This window comes from Coturnix japonica, chromosome 2 (genome assembly GCF_054131305.1).
Source record: "Coturnix japonica strain WE chromosome 2, WE-NBRP24, whole genome shotgun sequence".
Lineage (NCBI taxonomy): Eukaryota > Metazoa > Chordata > Aves > Galliformes > Phasianidae > Coturnix > Coturnix japonica.
In genome coordinates, this window is record NC_140664.1 from 60,763,952 (window position 1) to 60,790,619 (window position 26,668).

At 39.3% G+C, this 26,668-nt stretch overlaps 1 protein-coding gene across 7 annotated transcripts in view; it reads left to right on the forward strand.

Annotated features, from left to right (window-relative positions):
- The window catches only part of GLI3 (GLI family zinc finger 3), a 195,661-nt gene that overhangs the window by 119,670 nt on the left and 49,323 nt on the right, over positions 1–26,668 (forward strand). For all 7 annotated transcript variants that reach the window (XM_015854996.3, XM_015855000.3, XM_015854997.3 and 4 more), the window contains 3 exons: positions 8,659–8,864; positions 14,701–14,847; positions 22,435–22,636. In XM_015854996.3, the coding sequence (XP_015710482.2) occupies positions 8,659–8,864; positions 14,701–14,847; positions 22,435–22,636 (555 nt within the window). The remainder of the gene's footprint in view (positions 1–8,658; positions 8,865–14,700; positions 14,848–22,434; positions 22,637–26,668) is intronic.

Consider the following 26,668-nt stretch of genomic DNA (forward strand, 5'->3'; position numbering starts at 1 on the left):
TTTGCCAAGCAGACTACTTGATAAGTGCTTTTAACATGAAGACCAAACTACATTTTTTAACCTCATTAGTGTGTAGGGCAATGCTTCATTCTGACTTAATAACTTGGCCACTATTGAATCATCACTTGCTCTAAAATAGGTTATAAAAAGGTTACCTAAGTTGTCTGGTTTTCTTTTTGTATGACTGTGCTTTTGCAGGATAACAGTCTCTTGCAGCACATGTCCAGTTTTAGCATATAAGACCATTTTGGAAAGGAATTCCGTCAATTCTCTTCAGTTAGATTTGTGATGCTGAGAAATTTTTTGGATTTGAACATCTCAAAAAGATTCTTGGCATCTTTTTGGAAGCAGTGAATGCATGTAATGCAACCTGTAGAAAATGTGATGTGGAGAAGAACGGGCTTCTAGAGCTCCTGATTAAATTCTTGTATTTGTTTCAGCTTTAGAGTTACAAAAGTCTCATCTTACCAGTTTGAACACTTCTCACTGAAACACTGGATTTACAGCAAGGCAGTCTGCATTGGTTTGCTTTGTCTCACAGTCAATTTTTGACTGAACATGTTGTCACTGAAATTTAGATTTCAGTTGCAATTGCCTGTAAACTTGAATGAAAAAGATATTCTGAGACTGTTAAATGCTGTAAATGCACTTTAAAAAAGAAGTTTCCTAAGAAGGCAGCAAAAGTAGGGAAAGGAGGTACTGGGTAACATGCCACTTGTGATGGTGCAGTTGTGCAGTTGCATAGCACAGCAACTCAGAGGGTGAGACTTCATGATTAATGGTGTTTATTCTTGACAGAAGCCTCCTTTATTTATCTGCAATACAGTTTAGTGATTTTATCAGTCAGCTGAATGAAAAATATTCAGTCATACCAATATTGCAGTGTAAATTGAGTAGAGTCACTTTTTATTATATCTTTCAGCCTTATCATCTGCACAGTAATTTTCTAGCAGGGGTTTGATATAGAAAGGCTGGATTTAGCTGTACTTGACACAAAGCCTCTTCAATTTCCCCTAAAAGTTCAGGCTACTCTTAGAAATGTGTATAAATATATATAAAACGCTCTTATCCAAGCAATTTCAGGATTTGAAAGAATGAAGATAAAATGCCCAAACCTGGATATGAGAAATGTTGTTAATATGAAAACATCTAATAGCTCTGAAGCCACTGGTGAAATGCTCTGTAGTGTTTAAGCTTGTGGCTTACTGCAGTTCTTTTTGCATGGCTACATAGTCGGACTTCCTTCTAATCAATCATCATCCAACTCCAATCAACATACAGGCAGAGCCTATCGTTCATCCCGGGTGTAATTTTGGAGTTGAAGACTATAATGGCCACATACAGCACATTAGTCACCGCGATAACAGCTAGTGGCACTCCTAAGGAAGGGGGAGGATAGGGGAGAAGGGGAATAAAATTCTTCTCATTCTCACAGTGCATTAGTGAAATAGGAGCAAATGTTAAACAAATGTTTATTCAATTAGCTGACTTAACAGCATTAAGTACGAGAAAGCTTCTGACACTCCTTTGACCTGCTGCTTTGTGGGAGGAGTGGAAGGGGAAAGGGAAGGAAGAAAGGGGTAGCAAGAGTGCAGGCAGAATTTATATGTGCCCACACGTTCATATGATGGTGTCTGTGTGGTTTAAACACTTCAAGTGTGGCTGGCCATGACTGTAACCAAGAGGAGGCTAAAATTTGAATAGCAAATGAGACCACCTCTGGAGCATCAAAGGAGAGTTGCAGAACATTGAAGTTTGCTGTAGGAATGCAGCTGGTAATTTCACCGTCCAAACTGTTATTTCTAACAAAGGTTATTAGTGTGCTGTAGACATTTTAGATTTTCCTGCTTCATTTCCACATATCTTAAAGCTGAAGTGGTATATGGAGGTCCATGGCAATCTCTAGTCTCATGTGTGGCAGGATATTTTCTGAGCTAATTTGAATAACATTTAGTTGGAATACAGATCTGTTTTATATTTGCAGTCTAAATTGTGCATCAAACGCAGCATCATTACATCATTTTTTGTAAGGTAGTGACCACAAATCAATAGAATTGGAACTGGGTAAAGACCAGAAGGAAGATTTTACCAGCACTGAGTTTTGGCTGTGCTAGATGTAGGCACTTACTCTATTTATAGTTCACAGAAGTCAGTTCTCACTGAGACAGTTCCTTGGTAAGGCTCAAATAGAAACAAGCAAAGCAAATTCTAGATGGCCAGATCTAGATGGCCAGTATTACTTTCATTTGTTCTTTCCCTTGCTGTTATATCAGACATGTCAGTGCAGGGTCAGCTTTACTGAGTGAGTGTTATACACAAACAAGGAACTCTTGTTACCTGACCTAGCTGTTCTTCTCACCTGTTCACTGAGGTTGGCCATGGTCCCTCAGCAAGGCCAAGGTGAGTGCTTTTGCCCCGTTCACAGTTAGGCGACTTTGCTTTGTCTCACTGAGATGGACTTCTACTGCAGGGTATAGCAGCAGATGCTCTGTAGGAGCAGTGATTTCTGGAAGGGGTTACAGGCTAGGTCGTTGGGGGTGGTGAAAAATGTGTGCAGCTGCCACAAAATACACTAAAGGATATCTGCCTAAGAGTAATATGGTGTTTGGAGAGAATAGTTATATTAGTTGTGTTTTTGTGTGTTTGCACCCAGTTTTGTACAAGCAAGGAAAATGCCAAGGAAATCACATCATCATGATTTCTTTGATTCAGTTCTGAGAAGGAAAGGTGGTCAGAAAGGGCTGTCAAGGTAGGATAATGTGTTTGCCAGCTGAGGCAAACTGAAGGCCAACTGCAAGGAGCTTCAGAGGTGTGCCAGGAGGTAGGTGACAGATTGTTGGCGGAACGGAAGCAGAAAAAGGGAAGGCAGGTTGTTACAGTGAGATTATCATTATATGAGGATGAAAATGTGAAGCTTGAGCTTGACTTGGAGAAATACTGAGAGACAGTACGAAGTTTTATGCACAGTTTGGAAAAAAATCAAAATAGTATTTTGCACACATTTAAGAAACACATGAAAAGACTTTAAGCCAGCACTTGTGCAATGAAGAAATGAATATATCCAGTGGCATCAGAAGTACTAGTTGTTTCCTGTACTCAGTACAGTTGTTACCTTGGGATGAAAGTTAAATAATGGAGTGAAAATTCGCTGGCTTTTATTGTTGGTGTGGTTTTTTACTGTGTGAACACAGCTTGAGTGAGCACACAAATTGTTGGTTGGATTATTTATGAAGTATAGCAGGTGGGAGAGGAAGCATGTAAAAAGCCAGATCTACATTCAGGCAGTCTGTCAATTGTAAAAAAGAAATGAATGCAATTGCTAAGGATTTGGTGTGTTGATTAATGTAGCCAATTTTTAACTGTAACTACAGAATGTTAACATTTCCCATAAAAGGAATGGGAAACCAGAGTCATATGCTTTTGCTGTGGGTCATCAGCAAGTTCAGTGTGATTTCCAGCACCGTAAACATCTCTTGTGCAGTCAGTTTTATCTTTTTATGTACAATGGTGCCTTTTAATTTTATGAAGTTATTTGCATATTCTGCATGTTTGTACAGTGCAGAACTGCACCGAACATTTTGTGAGATCTTGTCCTTGCCTCAGTGAGAAAATATTCATAGCATATTATCGATTGGTCTGACCTTGTACGTACTAAGTACCGTTTGAGCACTTTACTGCAGTTTTACATCTGGAGAAACATCTGAAGACATAGTCAACAAACTTGTCAAAAGTGACAGAGCAGATAAGTGATGGAGCCCAGAACAGGGCCTGTGTACCTTAAATCCTGATCTCTGCTTTTGTATGTAAGCTGTGTAGGCGCTGACCCATTCATGATTTATAGTATATTTCTACTGAATACAGGGTTTCTGCTGTATGTGATTCTGTGACTTACTTTCTCAGATTGACTGTAGTGCTAGCATGAATCTTGGAATGAAAGCAAGCTCAATATTGACCAAGTGTTAGAACACAGAAAGGAACTCCAACATTCTTTCTCATTTTAGGATTTACCATGTTGTCACTTTTCCCTCTTCTTCCTTTCTGCCTTTAATGCACTGAACTGTGCTTAATTTTGGTATCATTTAGCGCTCTATCACGTGAAGAGCGCTGACATTTCTGTTTATTTAATTAACCGTAGTTCTTCAAACGTTGTAAATCATTTGCATAGCTTTCCTGAAGGCAGTGAGTGATTTTAGGGGAATGGACTGCCTATTTTAAGACATGATTTCTGGGGGTGTGGGGGGAGGGGGGAAAGTAAATACCAAAAAATATTATTGATTTCCCATACTTACATATCTATGTTTTTGGTTGTTTGCAGATTCAATTAGAAGTGAAAAGAGAAAAGGGGCTGTGAAATTGCATTTAAAAAATATTCATTGCTAGCTTCACTGTTATTGTATTGAGGCCAGTGAAAGGTTTTCTTAGGGTTCTCAGGGCAGCAGAATTAGGTCAGCATTTTGTGATTTTGAAGAGTATGACCACAATCACTTCAGACTCTTATAAACAAAGTCAGTGGACAGTTTCTCATTGATTTCAGTTTATGTACAGTAGCAACTAAAATTTTTGAGAGGCGGGATGATTGTTTAACTCATGATTTTCCCACGTCATTTAGATGTGTAATTAGCTGCTGATTTATGAAAGATCTGTAGCCACGAATATACCTGTAACAGTGAGGAGTAACTTGATCATTTGGTCTACTCGCAGCTATAAGGGTTCTCACTTGAATGTTCAGGATCATGCCTTACTGTCTTAGAGCTGACAAGCTTTTTCTAGAAATCTGTTGACTCCTGGTGCCAAAGGGCCTGTCTGTACAAACAAGTATGATGTTAAGCAAACGTAGTCATTTAACATGGGAAATGTTAGCAAAGGGATTCAGCTGTGTGCTATAAAACAAGGTTGTCTACCTAGACAGAAAGTACTTACTGCTAGTTCATCTCCTGTGGTCTACTGGCAATTGCATGTGTTGAAGTTTTGGGGGCAGCACAAAAAAAAGAATTGTAGGCAGTTTAAAGAATTCAACAATTTTCAGTTCTTCAAGCAGAACTGAATCAAGCAGATACCAGAGATATGGCATGGATATCATTGGTATGAAAGTTGTGCCATCACTGTTTGCTCCAGCATTGAATAACGTGCTGTTAAATGATTAAATATCGAGGTTTGAACTTTGACACTTTAATAATATAACAAGATGGATGAAAAGGCAATAATAAATTAGGTTATGTTACAGTATTTCATCCCACTTCGTTGACAAGCTTTGTTCTGTGAGATAGATTATTGTTCCATCTATAACCTCAGCTCAGTGTCATATTTACAGTGTTATAGTTAAGAATCACTTGCTGTTTTCAATATGGATGTATTTCTCAACAGATTCATAAAAGAGATGTTTAATAATTTACCAGGAGAAAACTTGGCATTAAAATTTCTAGTCCTGGTGTTTTAGTTTAAGCCGGAAATGTTTAAATCACCATGATTTTTTTTTTTTTTTTTTTTTTTTTTTTTTTTTTTTAAGGATAGGTTATGCTTAGAAAAGTTTTTTGCCTAATCACAACTTTTTGGAAACTATTTGTGACAAATGGCTTCTCTAACATTAGACAGATTTTGTGATGTTGATCCAGACTTGCCTGTGGCACAGACCTTTGTGACTGTCCTGAGTGGCTTAAATCTGCTTCCAGCAAACATTGCTATTGTAGTGCAGTCTCTGACAAGCATGGAGGTTGTACTGTGCTTCTGGGGTTGCGGTACTTTTCACAGTTATAAGGGATGCAAATGCAGATATTGGTATTGTGGCACCTTTTAGAGCAGTTCTAGGACTCCAAAGAAGCCCAGTCTGAGAACCTGCAGACCACAGTTGCTTTGAGTGGCCTCACCCAGGACCTCTGCCCACACCCATGTACCGAGAAGCTGAGCCCAGGGCCTTCAGTCCTTGCCTGAGCTATGATGTAGGTGTGTCTCTCTCTTGTGTGCTCCTGTATAGGCCTACAGCCTGCTCAAAAGGTAGCTGTTCTCCTGGATGGACTTGTCTGAGCTATGATGTAGCTTATCTCCAGTTCTGTCTTCAGCCTTGCCTCCTAATACACCTCCAATTTGCCATGTCTCAGACTGATGCTTTGTTCAGTTGTTATGTCCAGGAATGTAGGGAATATTCTGTGCCTTCTCTAGCCTAAGACATGGAGCTAAGATGGCAGCTTTTAATTTCACCCTGCTGTGACAGAGGTGAAGAGAAGAGACTGAAGTTATTCTCTGAATCATGTCCATATGGCACTTAGCAGACAGGGTGGCTGAAGGGCTATGTAGTCAACAAGTCCTGTGTTTGCTTACATACCTCTGGATTTTTGCCTACACCCTATTCATAGCCTGAAAGCAGTATTTCACCTGCACAAATGATCCTCCATTGAAAGGAATAGCATATCTGCTTGAATTCAAAGTGTCTGATCTTCTGCACTGAAAACCCATCTAATGCTTGCATTCAAAAAGCAATCTAAAATGTGTGGTGTGAGAACCACTTGTTCTCACTCACTGCTGATATAAAAAAATATGTGATCACTTCAGGATTGTGCTAGGCAATGATCTATGCATGCTGACCATTTTGAAATAAGTGTAAACTACTAGCTCATGTTTGCTTACATCAGCTTTTAGTATCATAAAATTTCACTCCCCCAGTTAAGGGATCTCTGGATGCAGACACAACGGTCCTGATTAAAGGAAGAGTGTGCATCTTCTTAGATCCTTCTCTTTATGGGTAACCTCAGTGCTCTAAATATTTTGTCAGGAAAACCCCTGTGTAGGAAAAAATGCAGAGCGAGTCTTGCCTTCCTGTGGTTTACAAATGAGGCATACATTGACAAGCAGTGTAGCTGACAAGAAGCGTACCTGACTTTTCTCATACTGAAGTCACTTTCTCCAGGTTCCATGTCAGAGCCTCAGGCCCAGGCCAGGGATGAAACACATATGAAATAAAATGCTGGGGAGAACTGGCACTCACATCTGGAGATTTGATATGCTTGTCACTGACTGAGTGCCTGCAGAGCCAGTGAGTGTCGTTGAATGGAAATGCTCCACTGGGTCTGGAGCAAGAGGCACTTGCTCTGGCTGAAGCAGCTTGCTGTTGGCCAGTTGGAGAGTGAATCTCTAGGGTAACACAGACCCAGCCTTCTTCAAAAGCTGTTTTTCTGCTCAGTATGCACTAGATAGCTCCCGGGCTCATGCTTGTTAATCTTCTATTTGGTTTAAGAGCAGTTTTTGAGCAGATAAGAACTTTGAAGGAATGATTTGTTGAGTGACCTAGTGAGCTTAGAACTTAGTTTCTTTGTTAAGATTGAATTTGTGACACTACAATATTTTCTTCACCACTGAGATGGAAGGAAATTCACCCTGTAATGTGATAGCCAGCTGTGGTATTTTTGCTTCCTACTTCACTATGAATTTCAAGGTTCCTGCATTCCACCCTCAGCATGGCAGGAAACCAAAAGGCAGCTTGGGCTTCAATGGCTGCTCAAGTCCTACAGCACCAGCAAAAGTAAGGTTGTGTTTCTGCCAAAGCTGTGTTATCAAAACACAGATGCTTCAAAAACCTGCAGAGAAGAGCGCTGCAAGGAAGGAAAGGCTTATTTTGCACAGTGGTGGGAAACTGTTCCTAGTTTCTACTACTACGTGCATTTTAAACATGATGAATGGTGAGCAGCCGGGCTTCTCGTGGGTACTTTACTGGACTGCCAAAGGAGCAATTCCACTGCTGATGCCTGCTTCTAACACAGCCAATGCAGCCTCGTAACTAACACGGGAGTGGAATTGCTTACCTTGCAAAAAACCTTGTGAGGGCAAGAAACACACAGAAGGTAAACAAGGAAGGGAAAGGGGAAAGAGTCAGAAAAGCACAACAGGAAGAATCATTATTCCACAAGATTTTATGAGCCTCTGTGGCTTTTGCAGGGAAATTCATGTTCTGTTAGGAATGCATAACTTTGATCTCTGTTCCATTCATAAGTTGATGTTTCTGAGCTGATAGCAGGGCAAAATTACCTCCCATGTAAGATCATGTTCTGTTGACCTTTTAGGCAATGACAGCAATCTGTGCCACCGAGTTTTCAGCATCTTTTGTGGGAACGGACATGAACAAAAAGTACTCCAAAAGGCCTGCCTGTTTTAAAGGCTTACAAAGTTTGGAGATTCTGAAATGATTCTGTGCAGACATGCAGTCTTGCTGTTTAAAGAAGGATAAGCTGGCAAATCTAGATAATGGGCAGTTTTAAACTTAAAATTTTTATCCAACAGACATAGTTATGAGATTAAAGCGATTCAGAATCTCAATATTGTCTTCTATATTGCAGCAGTAGTTAATATCTGGTATACAGGATACATATTTCATGTTAATTGAAATGATTTTCTGCTAAACTCCATGGGGAAAGGGTACCAGGGATGTAAAAATTAATACATAAATAAGCTTGTTTTAAAACTGGACAGAAAGCTGTTGCTAATAATACGGACAGAGAAGAATTCATTTCCTTTACTTTTTCTTTTTGGACAGTCAAATTTTGTGGAAGTTATTACATGTGCAACGTAGTTGTTGTTCTTCAAGACAGAAATACATTACCTTTAAACTAGTTTTGTTTATCGTATAGATGACTTGTTGTGTTTGTTTTCTTTTTTCCTTTTGTCTTTCAGGCCTTCTGCCTTATCTAGTAGCCCAACATATTCAGATCTTCCTTTCATTAGAATTTCCCCACACAGAAATTCTGCTGCAGCATCAGAGTCTCCCTTCAGCACTCCTCACCCGTACATTAACCCATACATGGACTATATCCGCTCCCTGCACAGCAGCCCATCCCTGTCCATGATCTCAGCAGCCCGTGGACTCAGCCCAACAGACGGTAGGTTAAGACAGGCTTCCTGTTTTCTGTCATTGTAGCAACTTAAGTTATATTAATCTTGTCAACATTTTTCCCCCTCTTTCAAAGCAGCTTCAGCAGATTTGTCAGACATATTCATTATGTCATAAATGTTTCAATACTTCATCAGCCGATCATGGCTCATTTGTACATCTCACAAATGTTGAAACTTCAGGGGGAAAAAAAAAGCCTTGCTTTGCTCAAAATCTAAGCTGGAAGAGTGGTGTATGGCTTGTGACATCTTTTGTTTGTGGAGCTGATCCTGGGTGTGATTTTGGTCTTCCTAGAAATCCTGTGCATCTGGACTGAATTGAGCTAGATTCTTTGTGAGGATAAATCAGTGTTGATCCACAAAGTTATTCAGGTGCAAAGGGCTCATTGATTAAAATAGTATTTTTTGATTGTGTAAAGCATGCTCTGATTTGGTACATTTATTCTTTAGATTTATTTCAGTCCACTGCAGCCAATGATACGGCCAAATGAAAGTGGCTAATGATCAGGACAGGCCAGTTAGTGGTGAGCATACTTGAAATATTGGTGCTCTAGATCTTAGTGTGAACATAGCTATTACTTTCCAGGTTGTTTGGGCTGAAGTGAACCTCCACTGTAGGTTTTGTTGTCACTTCAACACATTTTCTATTCCTATTCCTATTTCAGTGAGAATTTTGGCAAAGTGAGCAATGAACAGAATTGCAAATAGCCTTAGTCTTGTTAACAGTGGGCTTTTCAATAATGAAGTAAGTTGACATTTCAAAATCATAGTATTTGATTAAGAAAAATAAAATACAACACACCAGCAAACACGTATATACAGTGAAGATAATTAAATTCTTATTGTAACAATGGGAAAAGTCTTTATGCTGGTATATGCAGAAACTTACCAAACAGAGTTAAACTGCTTTTAGGTGAATTTGAAAAATGAGCAGTGCACCTTCTCCAAATGGATAACTAATTAGTCCTCACTTACAAGAACATATACCTTTAGAGTTAATCCATTAGTTATGGGCACATACTCTTATGAGAATAAATTTTAATGACCTATTGTCAGTCAAGTTATATGGCATGCACGTGGGCTTTTCTTGCAGCACTTTTGATGTTGCATGAATTTTTACTAATTCTACCATTTTAATTTTAACCCAGAAATTATCTTAAAACTTAAACATATATATTTTGAAATAACAATTTGGATGCTCGGAAATACATGTTTATACACAGGGAGCTTTGGAATTCTTGATGTATAATACATCAGTTAAGTTAGGAAATATTCTGAAAAAAATGTTGTAATTTTGCCATTACAGTTTTGCTGTCTCCAGTGAGATGCAGGTAGTGCAGTGTGTGGAGCCTCAGAGAATTGTTCAGCAGGCATTTAGATTTTACTAGCTGAATCTGAATCTCAGGGAAAAGACGGGCCAGTCAGTCTCACCTTTTTCCTGGAAAGGCAGTGGAACATCTTCTGGATGCCATCTCCAAGCAATTGGAATGGAAGAAAGTTATCAGCAGTAATCAGCATGGATTCACCAAGGGAAAATCATGCCTGACCTCGTAGCCTTCCGTGATGGCATCACTGGCTGAATAGATGGGGGGAGAGCAGTGGATGTTATCTACCTTGACTTCAGCAAGGCTTTTTATACTGTCTCCCATGACATCCTGATAATGAAAGCTGAGAAAGTGTGGGATAAATGAGAGGATGGAGAGGTGAGCTGAGAACTGGCTGACTGGCTGATCTCATAGGGTGGTGATCAGCCATGCAGAGTACCTTTGGAGACCTGTGACTAGCAGTGTTCCCCAGGGGTCAGTGCTGGATCTGTTCCTGTTCAGTATCTTCATCGTTGACCTTGATGAGGAGATAATGTCCACCCTCAGCAAGTATGCTGATGATTCATAGCTGGGAGGAGTGGCTGACACATTGGAAGGCTGTGCTGCCATTCAGCAGGACCTGGACAGGCTGGAGAGGTGGGTGGTGAGAAACCAGATGACGTTTAATGAAAGCAAGTATAGGGTCTTGCACCTGGGAAGGAATAATACTGATATATCAGTACAGGTTGGGCGATAACCATGCTGGAGAATAGCTCTGTGGAGAACGACCTGGGGGTCCTAGTGGACAGCAGGATGGTGGTGAGCCAGCAGTGTGCCCTTGTGGCCAAGAAGGACAGTGGGATCCTGGGGTGCATTAAAAGGACTGTGACCAGCAGGTCAAGCTAAGTGATCATCCCCCCTCTACTCTACCCTGGTCAGGCCTCACCTGGAGTACTGTATCCAGTTCTGGGCTCCCCAGTACAAGAAAGATAGGGATCTGTTGGAGAGTCCAGCAGAGGGCCACAAAGATGATAAAGGGCCTGGAGCATCTCCCCTGTGAGGAAAGATTGAGTGATGTGGGTCTGTTCAGCCTTCAGACTGAGACTGAGAGGGAATCTGATTAATGTTTATAAGTGTTTTAAGTATGGGAGACAAAGGGACAGAGCCAATCTCTTTTCATTGGACTGTGGGGACAGGACAAGGGAAATGTCTATAAACTGGAGCATAGGAAGTTCTACACCAATATGTTAAAGAACTTCATGTTGAGAGTGACAGAGCACTGGAATGGGCTGCCCAGGGAGGCTGTGGATTCTCCTCTGGAGATACTGAAGACCCTTCTGGATGCCTACCTGTGCAGCATGCTGTAGGAAGTCTGCTTTGCAGGGGCGTTGGACTCGATGTTCTCTAAAGGTCCCTTCCAGCCCCTACAATTCTATGATTCTGTAATAACTACAATGGTGCTAGGACTCACTTGTCTATAAACCAGGTGTTTGGTGTTAGTTGAAGTCTCTGGAGTATCTTACCTTGGCTCCAGCTGCCACCAGATAAAGGCTGTTTTATCCTTTAAGGTCTGTCTCATATCTGCCTGGCTCGTGTAGATGTCTTGGGTATCCAGGGGCTTTCAGAAGGCAGGAGACACTTAGATGTGGACAGCACAGATTGAGTTAGTGCTCATGAGTGCTTTGGTTACTGACATTTTACACAAGTTTAGCTTTTCATTAGTGCAAGATACACATACTAGCTAAAGCTTTTTTCCTTGTTCATGAAAATGCAGTAAGTTAATGAAGACATTGGAGATATGTCGGTAGAGCAACATGCTTATAGAAAAGCTCTTTAATCTATTCTCTGAAATCCAAAGTTTGTCTTCTGATTGATGAGATAGACAATAAGACAACTTATTTTTCCCACATAGGTCCCTGGGATCAGTTAGTCCAAATTAGGGTTTGAGCACTACTACAGTGGAAATTAAGAATCTTATGATTTAAAGGGAGACACACATGAAGTACTACTAACATAATGGATATCAGGCTTAGGTTGTATAGCATTTCAAATTTGACAACATGGAAGTTGTTACTGTTTTTCTAAAAGTCATACCAAGATTTCCCTTTCTACCCTAATTGCTTTAGGCCAGTGTGACTAGGTCAGTGTCATATTGGGCTCAGTCTGTCGACTCAGATCTGGGGATGGCTAGGAGCCAAAACAATCCGTAGCATAACTAAGAGCAGTTTCATGTTCACCACAAGTCTTGCCAGCTGTAATTAATGACTGGCATAGCAGTGGTGATGGTAGAATATCATGTACCTTGTTACTTCACCTTGCTCAGCAGAACAGGTGGGCTGGGGTTGGCCAAAGATTCCTCTGAACAATGCAAGTGCTTAAGGCAGGGCTAAGGACTGAACCAATTATTACTGTTGTGCTAGTGCTGAAAAGAAGCTCAGCAATACCCACAAATGCAGAAGCACAGGAGCAGATTCCTCCTCTTGTAAAGTGACAGGAACGAAGATGAAGCTACCCAGGAATAAACAGGAGAAAATTCAGTGCTGCGGTCCTTCCCATTTACCCTTCATTTACCCTTCATGTGATACATCATTTATTAGGGTAATTTTTTATGTTTGAAGAAGGTAAGGAATGATCTTTAAAGAGCACCAGAGTATTTCTCAGCATATGGAACACTTACTAATGCAATTATGAGTTTGCTATGTTTTCTGCAGCAGTTCATTTTAAACTTTGCAGCCAATGTTATTGTTAGTTAACCCAGATGCTTATGTCAGAAAGCTCAGGAAGTACATTTAGTGTGTATGGAAAGATGTGGTGGTTGCCTGCTGCTGTAAAAATTTAAAATCAGTGATTCAATGTAGTTACTCTTCTTTTGAGATTTGGGTTGAATGTTTTTCTTGCCATTTCACAGAAGGTGTTGGTGGATGAAGTAGATTATAGTGAATTTAAAAATCAACTTGTAATTTGGAAAAAGTACAGACAATCTATAATTTTATCTGTAATTTTTTGGCTCGGTTTTTATGCCATTTCTATTCTTGTTCAGTGTACTTTTATTTTTTGAACCCTGAAGTTGTTTGCGTTTTACATTATAGCATCAAGAACACTTTCTTCCATTCTGTTATTAAAAGCAAAGGCAGGTAACAGACTTCAGAAGTGTGCCTGTTGAATTAGCTCTCTCCAGACTCCAGTATTTTCCTTGTTTTAGTACTAATGTCAGTTCATTGCCTCTGAAGTTTGCATTTGGAATCCAGCTCTCTAATGTAAGCGTAAATTATCCTTTTTTTATAATACTGTATAAGAAAGCATATTCAGGTAAGTTGGTAATCTACACAATTCAAGCTTGAATACCTGTTTCCCTTCAGAATTTCATTACTAGGATTAAAGAAAAATATTAGTAGATACAATGAAATGTTATGAAATAATATGGAAGAATATATGGTCTGTCTGTTGTTGTGAAGTCTGTAACTTAAAAGTTTTTTAGGCAAATTTATGCACTGAAATACCACCTTCTGGTGAACACATGAAAGGAAATTATAGCTGTTCTGCAAGTGGAACAAGTAGAGACTGAAGAGGAAGTCTGCATAATATGACAGAGTCAGAATTGCGCATTTTATGAGCACTTTTTAGAGAAGCCCATGAAATGACCCTCTAGAGAAGGCTGATGAAATAAGGTGATATTAAAATGACAGGGATTCTTTGTATTGGTCCATAATTGCCCATTAGTTGATAGTATATATGAAAACTATAAGGGAACAGAAATCTCATACATCCTTTTTACTGGAGATAAAGGCTAGTACAAGTCACTGTCAGAAGTCTGCATCACTGTGTTCGGTAACAGGATGTAGAATCTATCTTGTCCAAGGCTCTGACTCAGCAAAAATGTTTTTATGTGAAGTAAAAAATACTTTGTATGAATTTTGAAGGATGGAATGCATGCATTCACTGACTTCAGTGTGTCCTCCAAAAAAGACCTGCCACTGTGGACAAACACATATTTGTCCTGAAGGCATGCTTTGTCCTTCTCCTAAACTTATATGAACACTGTCATGGTGAGTCTTAATTCTTCTGGTCCTCCAAGCGGAGACTCCAGAAACTTGAATGGTTATTGAAGTTGAGCCATGTTGTTACCTTAGAGATGGATTCCTTTGGGCCAAGGATGAGGTAAATGAGAATAAAACTCTTAACAAGATTTTCCTTCATGTGGTAAGCTTTTTATGTGACCAAGTAAATCATATACTAGCTGATGTTGCTGTCAGCCTGTCACTTGTTGAATCACTTCATAATAAATATTAAAAAAATGAGGTCACGGAGCTCATTAATACTTTATGTCGTGCTGTTTTTTTGAATGGTGTCTTTTCAGTGTCATTGATTGTAATACACTGACCAATGGTGACATACTGCAGATGTTGCATTACATTACAAAATAAACAAGCTGTTTTAAAGCCAGATAAACCAGTAATATGATAAAACTTTTTTTTTAATTTACCTTACGTCATTAACACTGTTTTTTATGTTGTGCTTTTAGCTCCACATGCTGGCGTCAGTCCAGCTGAATATTATCATCAGATGGCTCTGTTGGCAGGCCAGCGCAGCCCTTACGCAGACATCATTCCTTCAGCTGCCACAGCTGGAGCTGGTGCTCTTCATATGGAATATCTTCATGCCATGGACAGTAAGTGACATTTTCTAGAAATAAAGATAGTCCTGCGAAGGGAACCATATGGATCATTCCTGGTCTGGCCCAAAAGGTCTTCATGCAGGAGTCAGCATAAGTCTCCTGTTGAGGCTGGAGGACCTGAACGTTGGTTGCCAGATAAATGAGAGTTACATTAAGTCTGAAAGTAAACTTTGAAAGAAAACATGGAGAGGAACAGGCCTGCTCCTGAATGTAGGTTGTAAATTTTATTTCCACTACTGCTTGAGTGCTTTTAAAAAGGTCCTTTTTTATTCAGAGTCAGTAACTTACTTTCATCATTAGAGTGAGTATTTGTCCTTATGAGCTTTCTATTAATAAAAAGTTTGCTTCTATTTTTTCCATTAGGAGAGTATGCTTCCCTCATTCCTAGAGAGCTAATGTGCTTACAAGTTATGTATCATAGACTGATAGACTTTGAGTCTGCTTCTATGATTAAGCAGACTGCTGAATTCTTAAGGATCATGACTTAGTTTTCCCTAATATTAAGAGCCGTTTATATCCACTTCAGCATCTTTCATATTTTTAATCTGTCTCCTCCCTGGTGAAGGAGGAAAAGAAAGCATCCTATTCCAAATTGCTTGCTGCCACTTACTTTGATCAACTGGAAGGGTAATGCAGAGTAATTAGAAAACGCTTGCATGCTTATTGGGATGAAAATCAGTTCTTTCCAGAGCAGACAAAATGGTGACAAGAAATCAAGCACTGATGACTCATGCTCACTTGTACAGAGCAGTACAATAGCATTACACCACCTCATTGTCCAGTTGTCCCACAGCTTTTTAAAATCTTTGTTAGCCTTTGGTTTCTTCTCGCTTTTGTCCCCCTGTTGGCTGCTTGCTATACTTGCTGACCCAAGGAGTTTGGGAGTTAGGAGGTTCTTCTCTGAAAATACAGGAATATAGATAGCTTCCCCTCAGAACACATGCATGGGAGCATGAAATGATTGACTGATGGTCAGTCTTTACAAGGTAGTGACATGACAGACTGCCGTGGAACTGGCTGAGACAAATTGTTTTGACTGTAATATCTTGATAATGAAGGACTTTTTATATCCAGTTTATCAATCTTGTACTGCACTGATAACGTGCATATACTGCACTGGATGTTTGCACAATGGTTATACAGTAAAGTAAAATACCTTGAAACCACTTCAGGAACAGTATAAGCCCACACATGGAGCACGGGCCAGAAATTAATGTGCAGGTTTCAGTGCTTAAAAGCTTAAGAATTTGATATGTTCTGGTTTATGTTTTAAGAGGAATAAGGATGTTACACGGTTAATGCATTTGATGCATGTTAATGTCTTGCAGAATATAAAATTTTTGCATGGTTTAGGTAATCTAAATATGCTATTTTGTTCAGTTGCAAGGAAAAATCTCCAGATTTATAAATTAATGTTACATCATTGAAGTTAAGAGATGTTCTGTACTTGCATTGTTTTTAGTTCCTATGAAGATGGAGCTACTGAGTGCATGCAGTTAGTAGTTCCACACTACTTATGTAGAGGCAGACATAATTTAATGGACTTGTACAGTCTAAAGAAAGATGGACAGATGTGTGCTAGAAAACCTAAGAAAATCAGAAGAGTACTCATACAAATAGTAACACTTGCACAAAGGACCTTGATCTGTGAGCAGAGATTGTATATGCTTATCTCTGTAGAATTACAGTTTTGCATCCCATAGCCTATTATCACTTCTCCTTATTAAAGGGGAAACATTTTGACTTTTGCCCATAACTTCAGCCCATCCATAAAATGTACCTAAGTACTTGCTCTAACAGGAATGTTTGCTGTCCACAGCTTTAGCTGCAATGTATTTGAAATGTGCTCTTTAATTTGTTTTGTGTTTGTTTTTAAAAATTAAGATCACACATTTGTAGTTCATTATAGCAGCAACTTTTCAATTATGGATTATTTCAGAGTTAAAGAAAAAAAAAAGTGCAATGTTATTATGCAAATGGGTTATTTTTAAACAGTAAATAGAGAATTAAAATAAGAACCAATCCTACTAAGGTCACTCAGCTCACCTTCTGTATTTGATGAGAATGTGTTTAGTCAGGCAATAGCTGCTTTTATCTAAATAGAGTATGAAGTTACCCTTTTACTTTGTAAAAACTAATTAAAACTATCTTAACTTGCATGGGTATACAGTAAATTAATTGTCATTAAGTAGAAATCTGAATGGCCTATCATTCATCATGCTATAGAAAACCCCTTTCTTCTTTGTCAGAATTTTAGATTAGAAAAAAGAACAAAACAATTAGCAGGAAGCCAATATTAAGACTTTTTTTTCAACAGTAACAATGACCGTGTTTGCATTTAATAACTAAATACGGTGATGAATGCAAAGCAGTGACATTCGTTTGGGTTTTTCTTTTTAAGGGCTTATATAGTCATGTTAAAAGTACTCTTTGAACTTTGCCCAGTCTCGTCAAAGAACACAGATGAGAGACTGGTAGTTTCCCTCATTATCTGCTATCAAATTCTGAGCAAGTTAACTCACTCAGAGACTATAAATGCTGCTCATTTATTCCTCACAACAACCAAATAGATACAAGCAAGATATTGTTCTTATTTTGTGAAGCAAGTCCAAGTCTGTCTCTTAATTGTGTGTTTATACAGCATATAGCACAGTAATTTGGCATCTCTGTTCTCTCCTGTAATACAAATAATAATTCCAGTGACAGCGTACACTAGGCACAAAAGAACTTTAAATGCAGTTTGAGCAGATTTTGGCCTTCTGTTATGCTGGAAGACTGATTTCAAAGTGAGAACAGTTAACTGGAAAGTTAAATGTTGCTTAAGGAGTAGAAAGTTCTTGAATCACTGAACTTCAGTGTCCATGAACTTTCTTCAAGTGTATGTTGTGAGAGAATATGTCTGGGATCATGTGTTCTCAGTTGACATGAGCCAGAAGTACAAGCTTGCAGCCTGGAAGGCCAACTATATCATAGGCTGTATTAAAAAAGTGGTGGCCAGCAGGGAGAGGGAGGTGATTGTCCCCTTCTACTCAGCTCTTGTGAGGCCCCATCTGCAGTACTGCGTCCAGGTCTGGGGCCCCTAGTACAGGAAAGATGCAGAGTTCTTGGAATGAGTCCAGAGGAGAGCCACTAAGATGATCAGAGGGCAGAAGCACCTCTCCTATGAAGAAAGGTTGAGGGAACTGGGCTTCTTTAGCTTGGAGAAGTGAAGGCTCCAGGGAGACCTCATTGTGGCCTTCCAGTACTTGAAGGGAGCATCTAAACAGGAAGCAGTATGTTTGTTTACATGGGTGGATAGCAATAGGACAAGTGGGACAGGGGAGGTTTAGGTCAGATATTAGGAGGAAGTTTTTCACATAGAGGGTGGTGACGCACTGGAACAGGTTGCCCAGGGAGGTTGTGGATACCCCATCCCTGGAGGCATTCAAGGGCAGACTGGACGTCGCTCAGGGCAGCCAGGTCTGGTGGTTGGCAACCCTGCAAATAGCAGAGGGGTTGAAACTAGATGATCATTGTGGTCATTTTCCACCCAGGCCATTCTGTGATTCTGTGATTCTATGACCTTTCCTCATCCACTCACAATTCTCTTTGCTGCTGTAATGTTTTTCCGCCATTTTGGTGGTCAGAATCCCTGACTAGGTCTTCCTGTCCTCTTAATTGATCTTAAGGGTTCAGATATGTTAACTATAATACCAAAGTAACTAGGGGAAGATACTAACAGTAGCAATAACTGTGATTCATTGTTGTGGCTAGAAAGATGCCAGAACTGTCTTTTAAACACTTAATTCCAAAAATCACAGGTTTTGGGTTTGATGTCTGCCTGTTTCCCTTGGAGAGTGAATTTTGTGTGCTTTTATATGGTGTTTAGTAGAAGGTAAGGGTGTTCCTGAGGTTTCTATATTCATCTCCTGTCAGTATTAATATCCTCACACTGATTACATTTTGTCTCTCTATACTCAGAATGAACTTCCTATGTTCATAACCTTCAACAGAAACTATTGCTTTAGGTGAGTTCTAAGAAGTTTGATTTGAAGGAATGGAATAAAACAGGTTTGATGAAATTTGATTTAAAGAGATAGAATAAATGATATATGTCTGAAGATTGCCTTATAAATGATTAAGCAATGTTAAAAACTGCAACTCAGAAATCAAATTCATAGACAAATTTGCTGGATGGCATATTTCATTTTTGAAATTTATGATAGAGATAGATATCTGTTATTTTAGAATTGATCTCCATCCCAGGAATAAGATCTTTTCTTCTGACACCTGCTGGGTTTTTTGTTGGCACACTCAAATCTTTACTGTCTACTGCTGGTTTCTTATATCTATGTCTACTCCAAAAAGGTGACATTCCTAAACAAACCTTCACAGTCAGCTTCCATTTATGCGCTTTGCCAAAACTGATTTTTTTTTTCAGTGCTTGCACAGTGGGAAATGGCTTTTCAATGAATCACTGGTCCTGCATTTTTTTGTTTTAGAGTATTTTATAAGGAGTTTGGAATGTAATGCTTCAGGGGGAGATTACAGTGAGCAGACAAACATCTCAAATTACTGAATAAATGTTGAAGTGTTTGTGTTTAATATAAGTGCCTGGGCAAGGCTGAAAAGTTTGTTTTACTATTCAGAGTAGTGTAAAAATAGAGGTCTATTCTTTTTTGTAGTAATAGATCAGTTAAGAATGATGTTATGCTAAATGAATGGTTTAGCAAACATTCTGTAGTACAGTGGATAGACTGCTCATGTATAAGACTTTTTAAGAATGTGAAACCTAATTAAATGATGGAGATATGAAAAAACAATAATTCCATTTAATTGTATTTCTAGTGCTAAAATCATGGCCTCCCCTGAAGCGAATCTCCTTCTCCTGTTGTCAGATCCTGTAGAGCCTTTGCTTGGCCTTGGCTGTTGGTTCCTGCTGTGAAGCAGGAATTTCCCCCTGTAAACAGGAAACCCTTTGACCTTAGGAAACTGGCCCCATCCCAGGTAGATGGAAGGTGCTGGTGAATTGTTGCATCTAGCTGGGGGCAGAACTGGACACTGCCTCAGGGAGAAGACAAAGCCCAAGGCCTCTGGATGGTGCAGCTAAAGGCTGGGCTATATGCCATCAAGGCACAGTGTCTAATCGAAGCAAAACCCAGGTGTTGTCCCCTGCTTTTATTACCCAGTCCCTGTTTAACTTCACATGAAAGACATTCAGGTGTTGGTGTTCTTAGTAACCACCCCTCTTCCTTAATCAAACCTATGCACCCCCTGTCTAATCAGTGTCAGCAGCAATCAGCTCACATTTTGCAAGGTCCTGAGGAGTTTCCTAAATAAGTGTCAAATCATTTGTAATTTTACAGATTCAGAAGAGAAGAGATTTATAAGAAGTAACTTTAGAAATTTATCTTATGCTGCTATTAGCAGCGCACAGTGACTCTCAGCTTTAAATACATTACACTAGGTCCTGCTTATCAAAAGAGTGGGAGCTGTGCTTGCCCCCTTCTGAGTATGCCTGCTTGCTAGCACAGAGAGGTTTGTGCTTGAGGATTCATGCCAGTGTATGCATAAACTACGTAGTCTCCCTGTCATATACAGCACACTGGTAGGATAGCTGGTAATCACCCAGGTTGTCTGAACATCTCAATTTGCTGGTCAGTGAATGTCTAGCAGGTCTTACTTCCCTCACTTGGTGCTTAACCAGAAACACCTATACTTAGCCATTCCCTTGTGAAACAGCAGTAGCATAGTTAATGCACCTTTAAAGCACTCCAATTGTATCCTCAGCTCAGGTAAATTATGATCCCTCCCATTGACTTCAGAGGATTTGTTCTAATTGATGCTGGCTGAACAGTCAGCAGATGAGAGTTGTGAGTGAAAGATGTAAGTGCAGATTTCTGTTTTGTGTTTGTAAGTGCTGTTTTTTGTTTTACCATAGCATGTGTTCTTCTATTTTCTTATGAAGTACATCACAGTTTCTTATAGCTGCTTGTCAGTGTCTGGTTTTATTTTGGCACAAATAAAATGTCTCAACCTTTGAAAGATGTGAAGGATACAAAGCACATCGCTAATGAAGTACCAAGCAGACATGCTAGATAAAATAGATCGCATAAAATAAGTGTAGTAGCTCTAGGAAGAAATAAATGGCTATGCCTGAGTTTTAAATGATGAATTGAGAACATGAATATTCATTGAAAGGCTGAGCAGTATGGGCAAAGGCCTCTTGAAGAGATAGTGCACAAAAGAAAAAAAAAAACACAACAAAACAACATCTTAACCAAATGCCAGAAAGAATTGACAGCCGTGTTGGCAGGTGAGGCAAAACAACACAGATTAGAAGAAGAACTGTAGGCAGAGATGTGGTCATGGAAGCCCAGCGGCAACGAAGTGGCAGCTTTTAATACCAGATAAAAATCTCAGCTAGTGTATGCAGAAAAAAGGGCAACACACTTATACTTGTACGGAAAATGTAATGGCAGATAATAATCCAGCTGTGACCTTGGGATTAATCTAATTGGAGTCCATTTGACTGGTTATTATTAGGCATTTAACTTAAATACTTCATTGAGGAGTTACCCAGAGCACAAAGAGATGAGCAAGGCATGAGCCTATCTGTCCGGATTATTAGGACTCAGTCCTTTACTGCAGGTTAAAGGGATTAAAAAGGTAGAAGCTACAGTAATGTTAAGGGAGATAGTTCAGTACCCAGGAGGGAGAGTAATCCTCTCCTTCTCAGATTCAGGTGAGATGGAAAATAATTAAATAAAGGGACTAGATTTAAAGCAATCTTCCATCTGGAATGCAGATTGTTGACATTATGTGGTAAAATAGACCAGAAGGGTTAAAGAAATTCAAAGCTGCAGAAAGGATTTAGAAATGTAATATTTATTTGTTTAAATAGTATTGCTTTCTCTTGACTGCTTTGAAAAGACTAATCTCTAGTTTGAAGAAATCTGGAAACTGTAGACCCTTGTGCAGACCAACACAAGAATATCATGGGATCCTGGATGAGTTCAAATAAAGCCTACCATTTCTCAGTCTAATGCTGTGAATGCTAGTTTTACTTCTGTTGATAGAACTGACCTGTACAGTGATTTTCAGTCCTGATTCTTAGTTTTGCATCAAGTATTGTCCAGGCAGAAGTGTGGTCAGCAAAGGAAAAGCTGCCTCTTCATTTCTGTGCTGTATTTTACAGTTTTAGCTTGGTTGTCTGTATTAAAGACATGTGGGTTTGGGTTTGTTAGTAGCCTAGATCTGAACCGCTGTCTCATTGCTTGTGGTTAAATTAATGATGTGAATGTCTAAGAAGCCATCAGATTCATAAATCACCAGAAATGAGAGGGATAACTCATAAAAGTCTTTCCCTTTTGTTTAGCAATTTATCATTTTGCTTGCACATTAATAAACACAGCTCCACTGAGGTAAGCCACAGGAAGATAGATTTTTCATCCTAATTTTTCTCAATCATAGCCAGTAGATTACAAGTGGAGAGTGGGCTTATCATAGCACGTTGGTATCTTGTGACTCTCCACCCATCACAGATAAAAAATAAATGCAATTAAGTACCCTGATGGATAATTATTTGTGTTTACATAACAGGCACCAGGTTTCCGAGTCCAAGATTATCAGCTAGACCAAGCCGAAAGCGTACGTTGTCTATATCCCCCCTATCTGATCACAGCTTTGACCTTCAGACCATGATACGGACATCTCCAAATTCCTTGGTCACAATTCTCAATAATTCTCGTAGCAGTTCCTCAGCCAGTGGTTCCTATGGCCACTTGTCTGCAAGCGCAATAAGGTAAGAGTAGCATTTTTTAATGTATATTGTATATATATATATTTTAATGTCATGGACATACAGGCATGTATACATACAAACGTGAATGCACACTTGCATTTTTATGTGTTTTGTTCTTTGTGTGTGTATTTGCAGCTTCTGTACTGTTCACTGGAGCCTAATATGAAGTATAAGATACTTTTTTTCTTGTTCAGAAAGGTAAACACAGGAGACATATTGCTATTTTGTCATCCAGACCAGATAATATTCCATGTTGCCAGCAGAAGAGTGTGTGTGTGTATCCAGGGGTCTGTATTCAGAGAAGAAGCTCTAGGATAGATTTGTGGCTTAGATGTCTTGTGTTCTTCAGTCCATGTGGATAACAGACAGTGAAACATTCCTCCGTTACAATCATCAGAGATTAAAGCACAGATGTTCTTGGCATTGTTGTTCAAGTTTTTTCACTTTTTAATTTGTATATTGAAATATTAGACTTTCTGTGGCTGAATTATCTTTTTTTCTACAAAAAAAGGTACTGTTGTTCTTTCATATCATTAGAAATGTGGTGATTTTCACTTGGCCACTTCACTTCTAGTGCAAGAAAACAGCTTGTTCTTCTTGTGCTTGTTCAGAAGGCAGAAGAGCAGAGTAGCAAAGGACAGGTAGGGAGAAATTGTACATTGCAGGGAAAATAATAGGAGGCAAGCAGAGCATAGAGAGATGGAACACAAGTAAAACTGCCATAAAATGAGAATGGAAGAAAATGATGAAAAGCAACATTAAAAATGGAGATGTGGTTACAGAGCATGTTTGCATGCGTGACACTGCTATATGTTAACTGAGAAAAATTCCTTTGGTATTCTAGAAAAAAATCCTTCTCCAAATTGTTAGAAAATACTGATTTTGCATTTATGGCTCTCGTACAAAGAATTCTTCTGAACCCTGGCTTATGAACAGCCTCCACCTTCAACTTGGAATTGAGGGAAAGGAGCAGTTCCTCACACCAGTTTCTTGAGATCTGAAACACTCATATTTGGCAAGGCTCAAACAGGCCTTTCCAGCATAAATGGCACACTTAAAACTTCAGAAAGTGGCTACAGGGATTTGTACTACTGGAGAAAATGGAGCGTGCAAGTAGTGTACTGGAAACCGTGAGCCTGCTAAATGTTGAAAGTGACACAACTACAGATATTTGGCACTAGTGCTGTTTTTGTTTATTTTGCTTTTATTTAAAGTACTTATTTTGAATAGTGCTGCTTCAGAGCTCTGATATGATAGAGTAGCTGTGTAGTATTTCGTAGGCATACTATCATAGCTCTGCAGTACTGCTCTATGACCCCAATTATCAAGCTTCCAAATGTGGAATATGATTTATATCGGTAGCTGACAGAAGTTTTGGACCACATCTGTTAAATGTTTTGGCTGCATGAAGGTGTACTATCCTATTGCTGTTAAGATGAGAACGCACTTCAATTACTAACCTCCTTTTCCATTGTTTGTACTTTGTTACTTTGTTACTTTGTTAAAGCAAATCGTGCATGAAAGTTGGCACACTCTCTACACTGGATTAAGTCTTTCCACCTTTTACTCATACGCCATAGCTGGAAATGGTTATTACATCTTTTTGATATGTTGAGTCACAACCTAAGGGCTGTACCTGCCAAGCCAGTCTAATGAACAGTTTTGTTGAAGATGGTTGAGGAACTGATGTGAGTTAAGAGTGGAGACTAAAGGTTTACCAACTGATACAGTAGGTCTTGTGAACTGCTGTCATTGGGGAGATAAGGTTTATGCACCCGGGTCTGTATTTAGCAGAAGCTTTCAGCACTCTTTGGTCATGTTTTACAGTTGTGCATAATCCAAAATTTCCTAACTATTTTGAGTTCATAATTTCTTCTTTTTAACAAGAATATTCATGTTCAGCCCAAAAAGTAGTAAACATATCACTCCATTCTTCCAATGGAAAGGAGGGAAAGGGAGAGCTGTCTCTTTTCCCGTGTTTGAAACTTGTCTGTACTGATGCCCTTTAACTTCTCTCATGTGAACATGTCTACGTAACAGTTACACCAAAATAATCAGTAACATAAGGTATTCAAACCAGGCCACATTTCATTGCTTTAATAAATTTGAAGACTAAATAGCAACAGAGCTAACAGTAAAACTTTATTTATTGCAGTCAGCTGTCTTGTAAATAATGTATTCAGCACAAGAACTGCTGTGCTGAGTCAAGTTGTTGTTCATCCTGTTTAATACCTTGTCTGCAGCGATGATCAAAATGTAGAAAAAAAACATAGGGGAAAAAAAAAAAACTTTTCCTAGTGTGAAATTCTGGGAACTTGCAAGTAAATCTCAGAGGAGTTACAGCAAGAAAGTGGTATATAGTTCAGCAGGCCTGTAGATAGAATTCCAAGATGGGAAAGATTTGTGTTTTAGAAAATGTTTGTATCGTTAACTATACTTAACATTACACAATCCTACTTTCAGAGCAAGTTTCCAATCCCTTTTAACTTAGCACAGATTATTTAACAATTGGCAGGAATTTTTCATGGCAGATAGATATTTAAGGCTGAATTTTTACAAAAATGCCAGCAAAATTGTTAATTTCTAATTATGAAGTTAGAGGTAAACAGACTTCCTTGTATGTAGTAAAAGAGCTTTTGCTATCATTTCTCTGAGATGCTAAAATTTGCCAGGGATGTCATCTAAATGCTGCAGATACGGTCTTTGCCATTCTTGGGGAGTTATCCCATTCAGCCAAGTGATAAGCCCGTAGGAGCTTTCTATTAGCATGTATTAAATGTATTAAATAGGTGTTTACTAAGAATTCAAAGTGTTCCAGTCTGGGGCACACAGAAAGGAAGGAGGACTTTCCCCTGCAGCTGCGGCTGTTGCTAATCTGGAATCTCCTTGGGAAGTTTTTGGAGTCAAAGTTGTCTGCCCAACCATAACAGCCTTGCTTGAACATGAAAAAGAAAGCAGTTTTCAGAGGAGCCAGGAGCCAGACCAGGATCTGTCCAGGCAGAACACGCTGGGACAAAATGCTTTCAATGTAACACACAAAGTAAGATTGCACTACAGGAGAGAAAAAGCTGCAAAATAAGGCATGCAGAAGCCAGTCATTAATGAGAGTGAAGGTACTGCCCCCTTGTGATTGTGCATTGATACCTTCTTTAATTTTAGGGTTGTGTAGTTTTGGGTTTTTTTTTAACAGGACCCCTGCTTGCTTCAGTGCATCAGCTGAGCCTTTTCTCTGGGTCAGTCAGAGCTGCAGGCGCTCCCTCAGCTGTGAAAGAGGAGGGAGTCTGTTAACCTGGTTGTTTGCTGCATGGAGAGCAGACTCTATTCTCACAACAGAATCCCAGCCTGATGCTGGGCAAACTGCGCTAGTCAGAAGTGACCACCAGTCTCATACAGTTTATTTTCTGGAGGCACTCTTAATTTTTCAGAGAAGCTGAGTGTTCACAGCCATGGCTGCTAATGGCTATCTTGAAAATATAATGTGCAGTGTTATGTTATTTAACCCAGGAGGTTGTACCTCCATATCTGAAGCTGGACAACTACAGTGAGTGGCACTTCTTATCCTTAGTGCTTCTTTGATTTGTGTGCTTGTGCAAACAGGAGTCCTTTGCCTTAGAGGGAGGCTGATAGCATTAATGTTTTGCGAAGTATTTAGATTCTACAGAGATGAGCACAGCAAGGAGCCCAGGGAGGTATCTCAATATTATGTATTCACAGAAAGTTTAAAGATGGTAGAAGGAAAGCCTATGGACAATACTCTGGGCAAGAAGAATAATACCAGTATTTATCATTCAGGAGTATTGTGTGTCTTGTGCCCTGAATGAGATAAGAATCCTGATGGGGCAAGGGGAGAAGAGGTGTGTGGTCAAATAATTAAAGACTGATGAGTGAAAGTACAGGCAGGTTTAGTTCAGGCATGTTTGTTTCTGCAACCTTAGTGCCCTTTCAACCTACTTTGTTTTAGGGGTGCTACTTGTGTACTTCCAGGCTGGTCTTTTCATTAGCTCAGAGATTACGTACCATGTTTCAAACAGC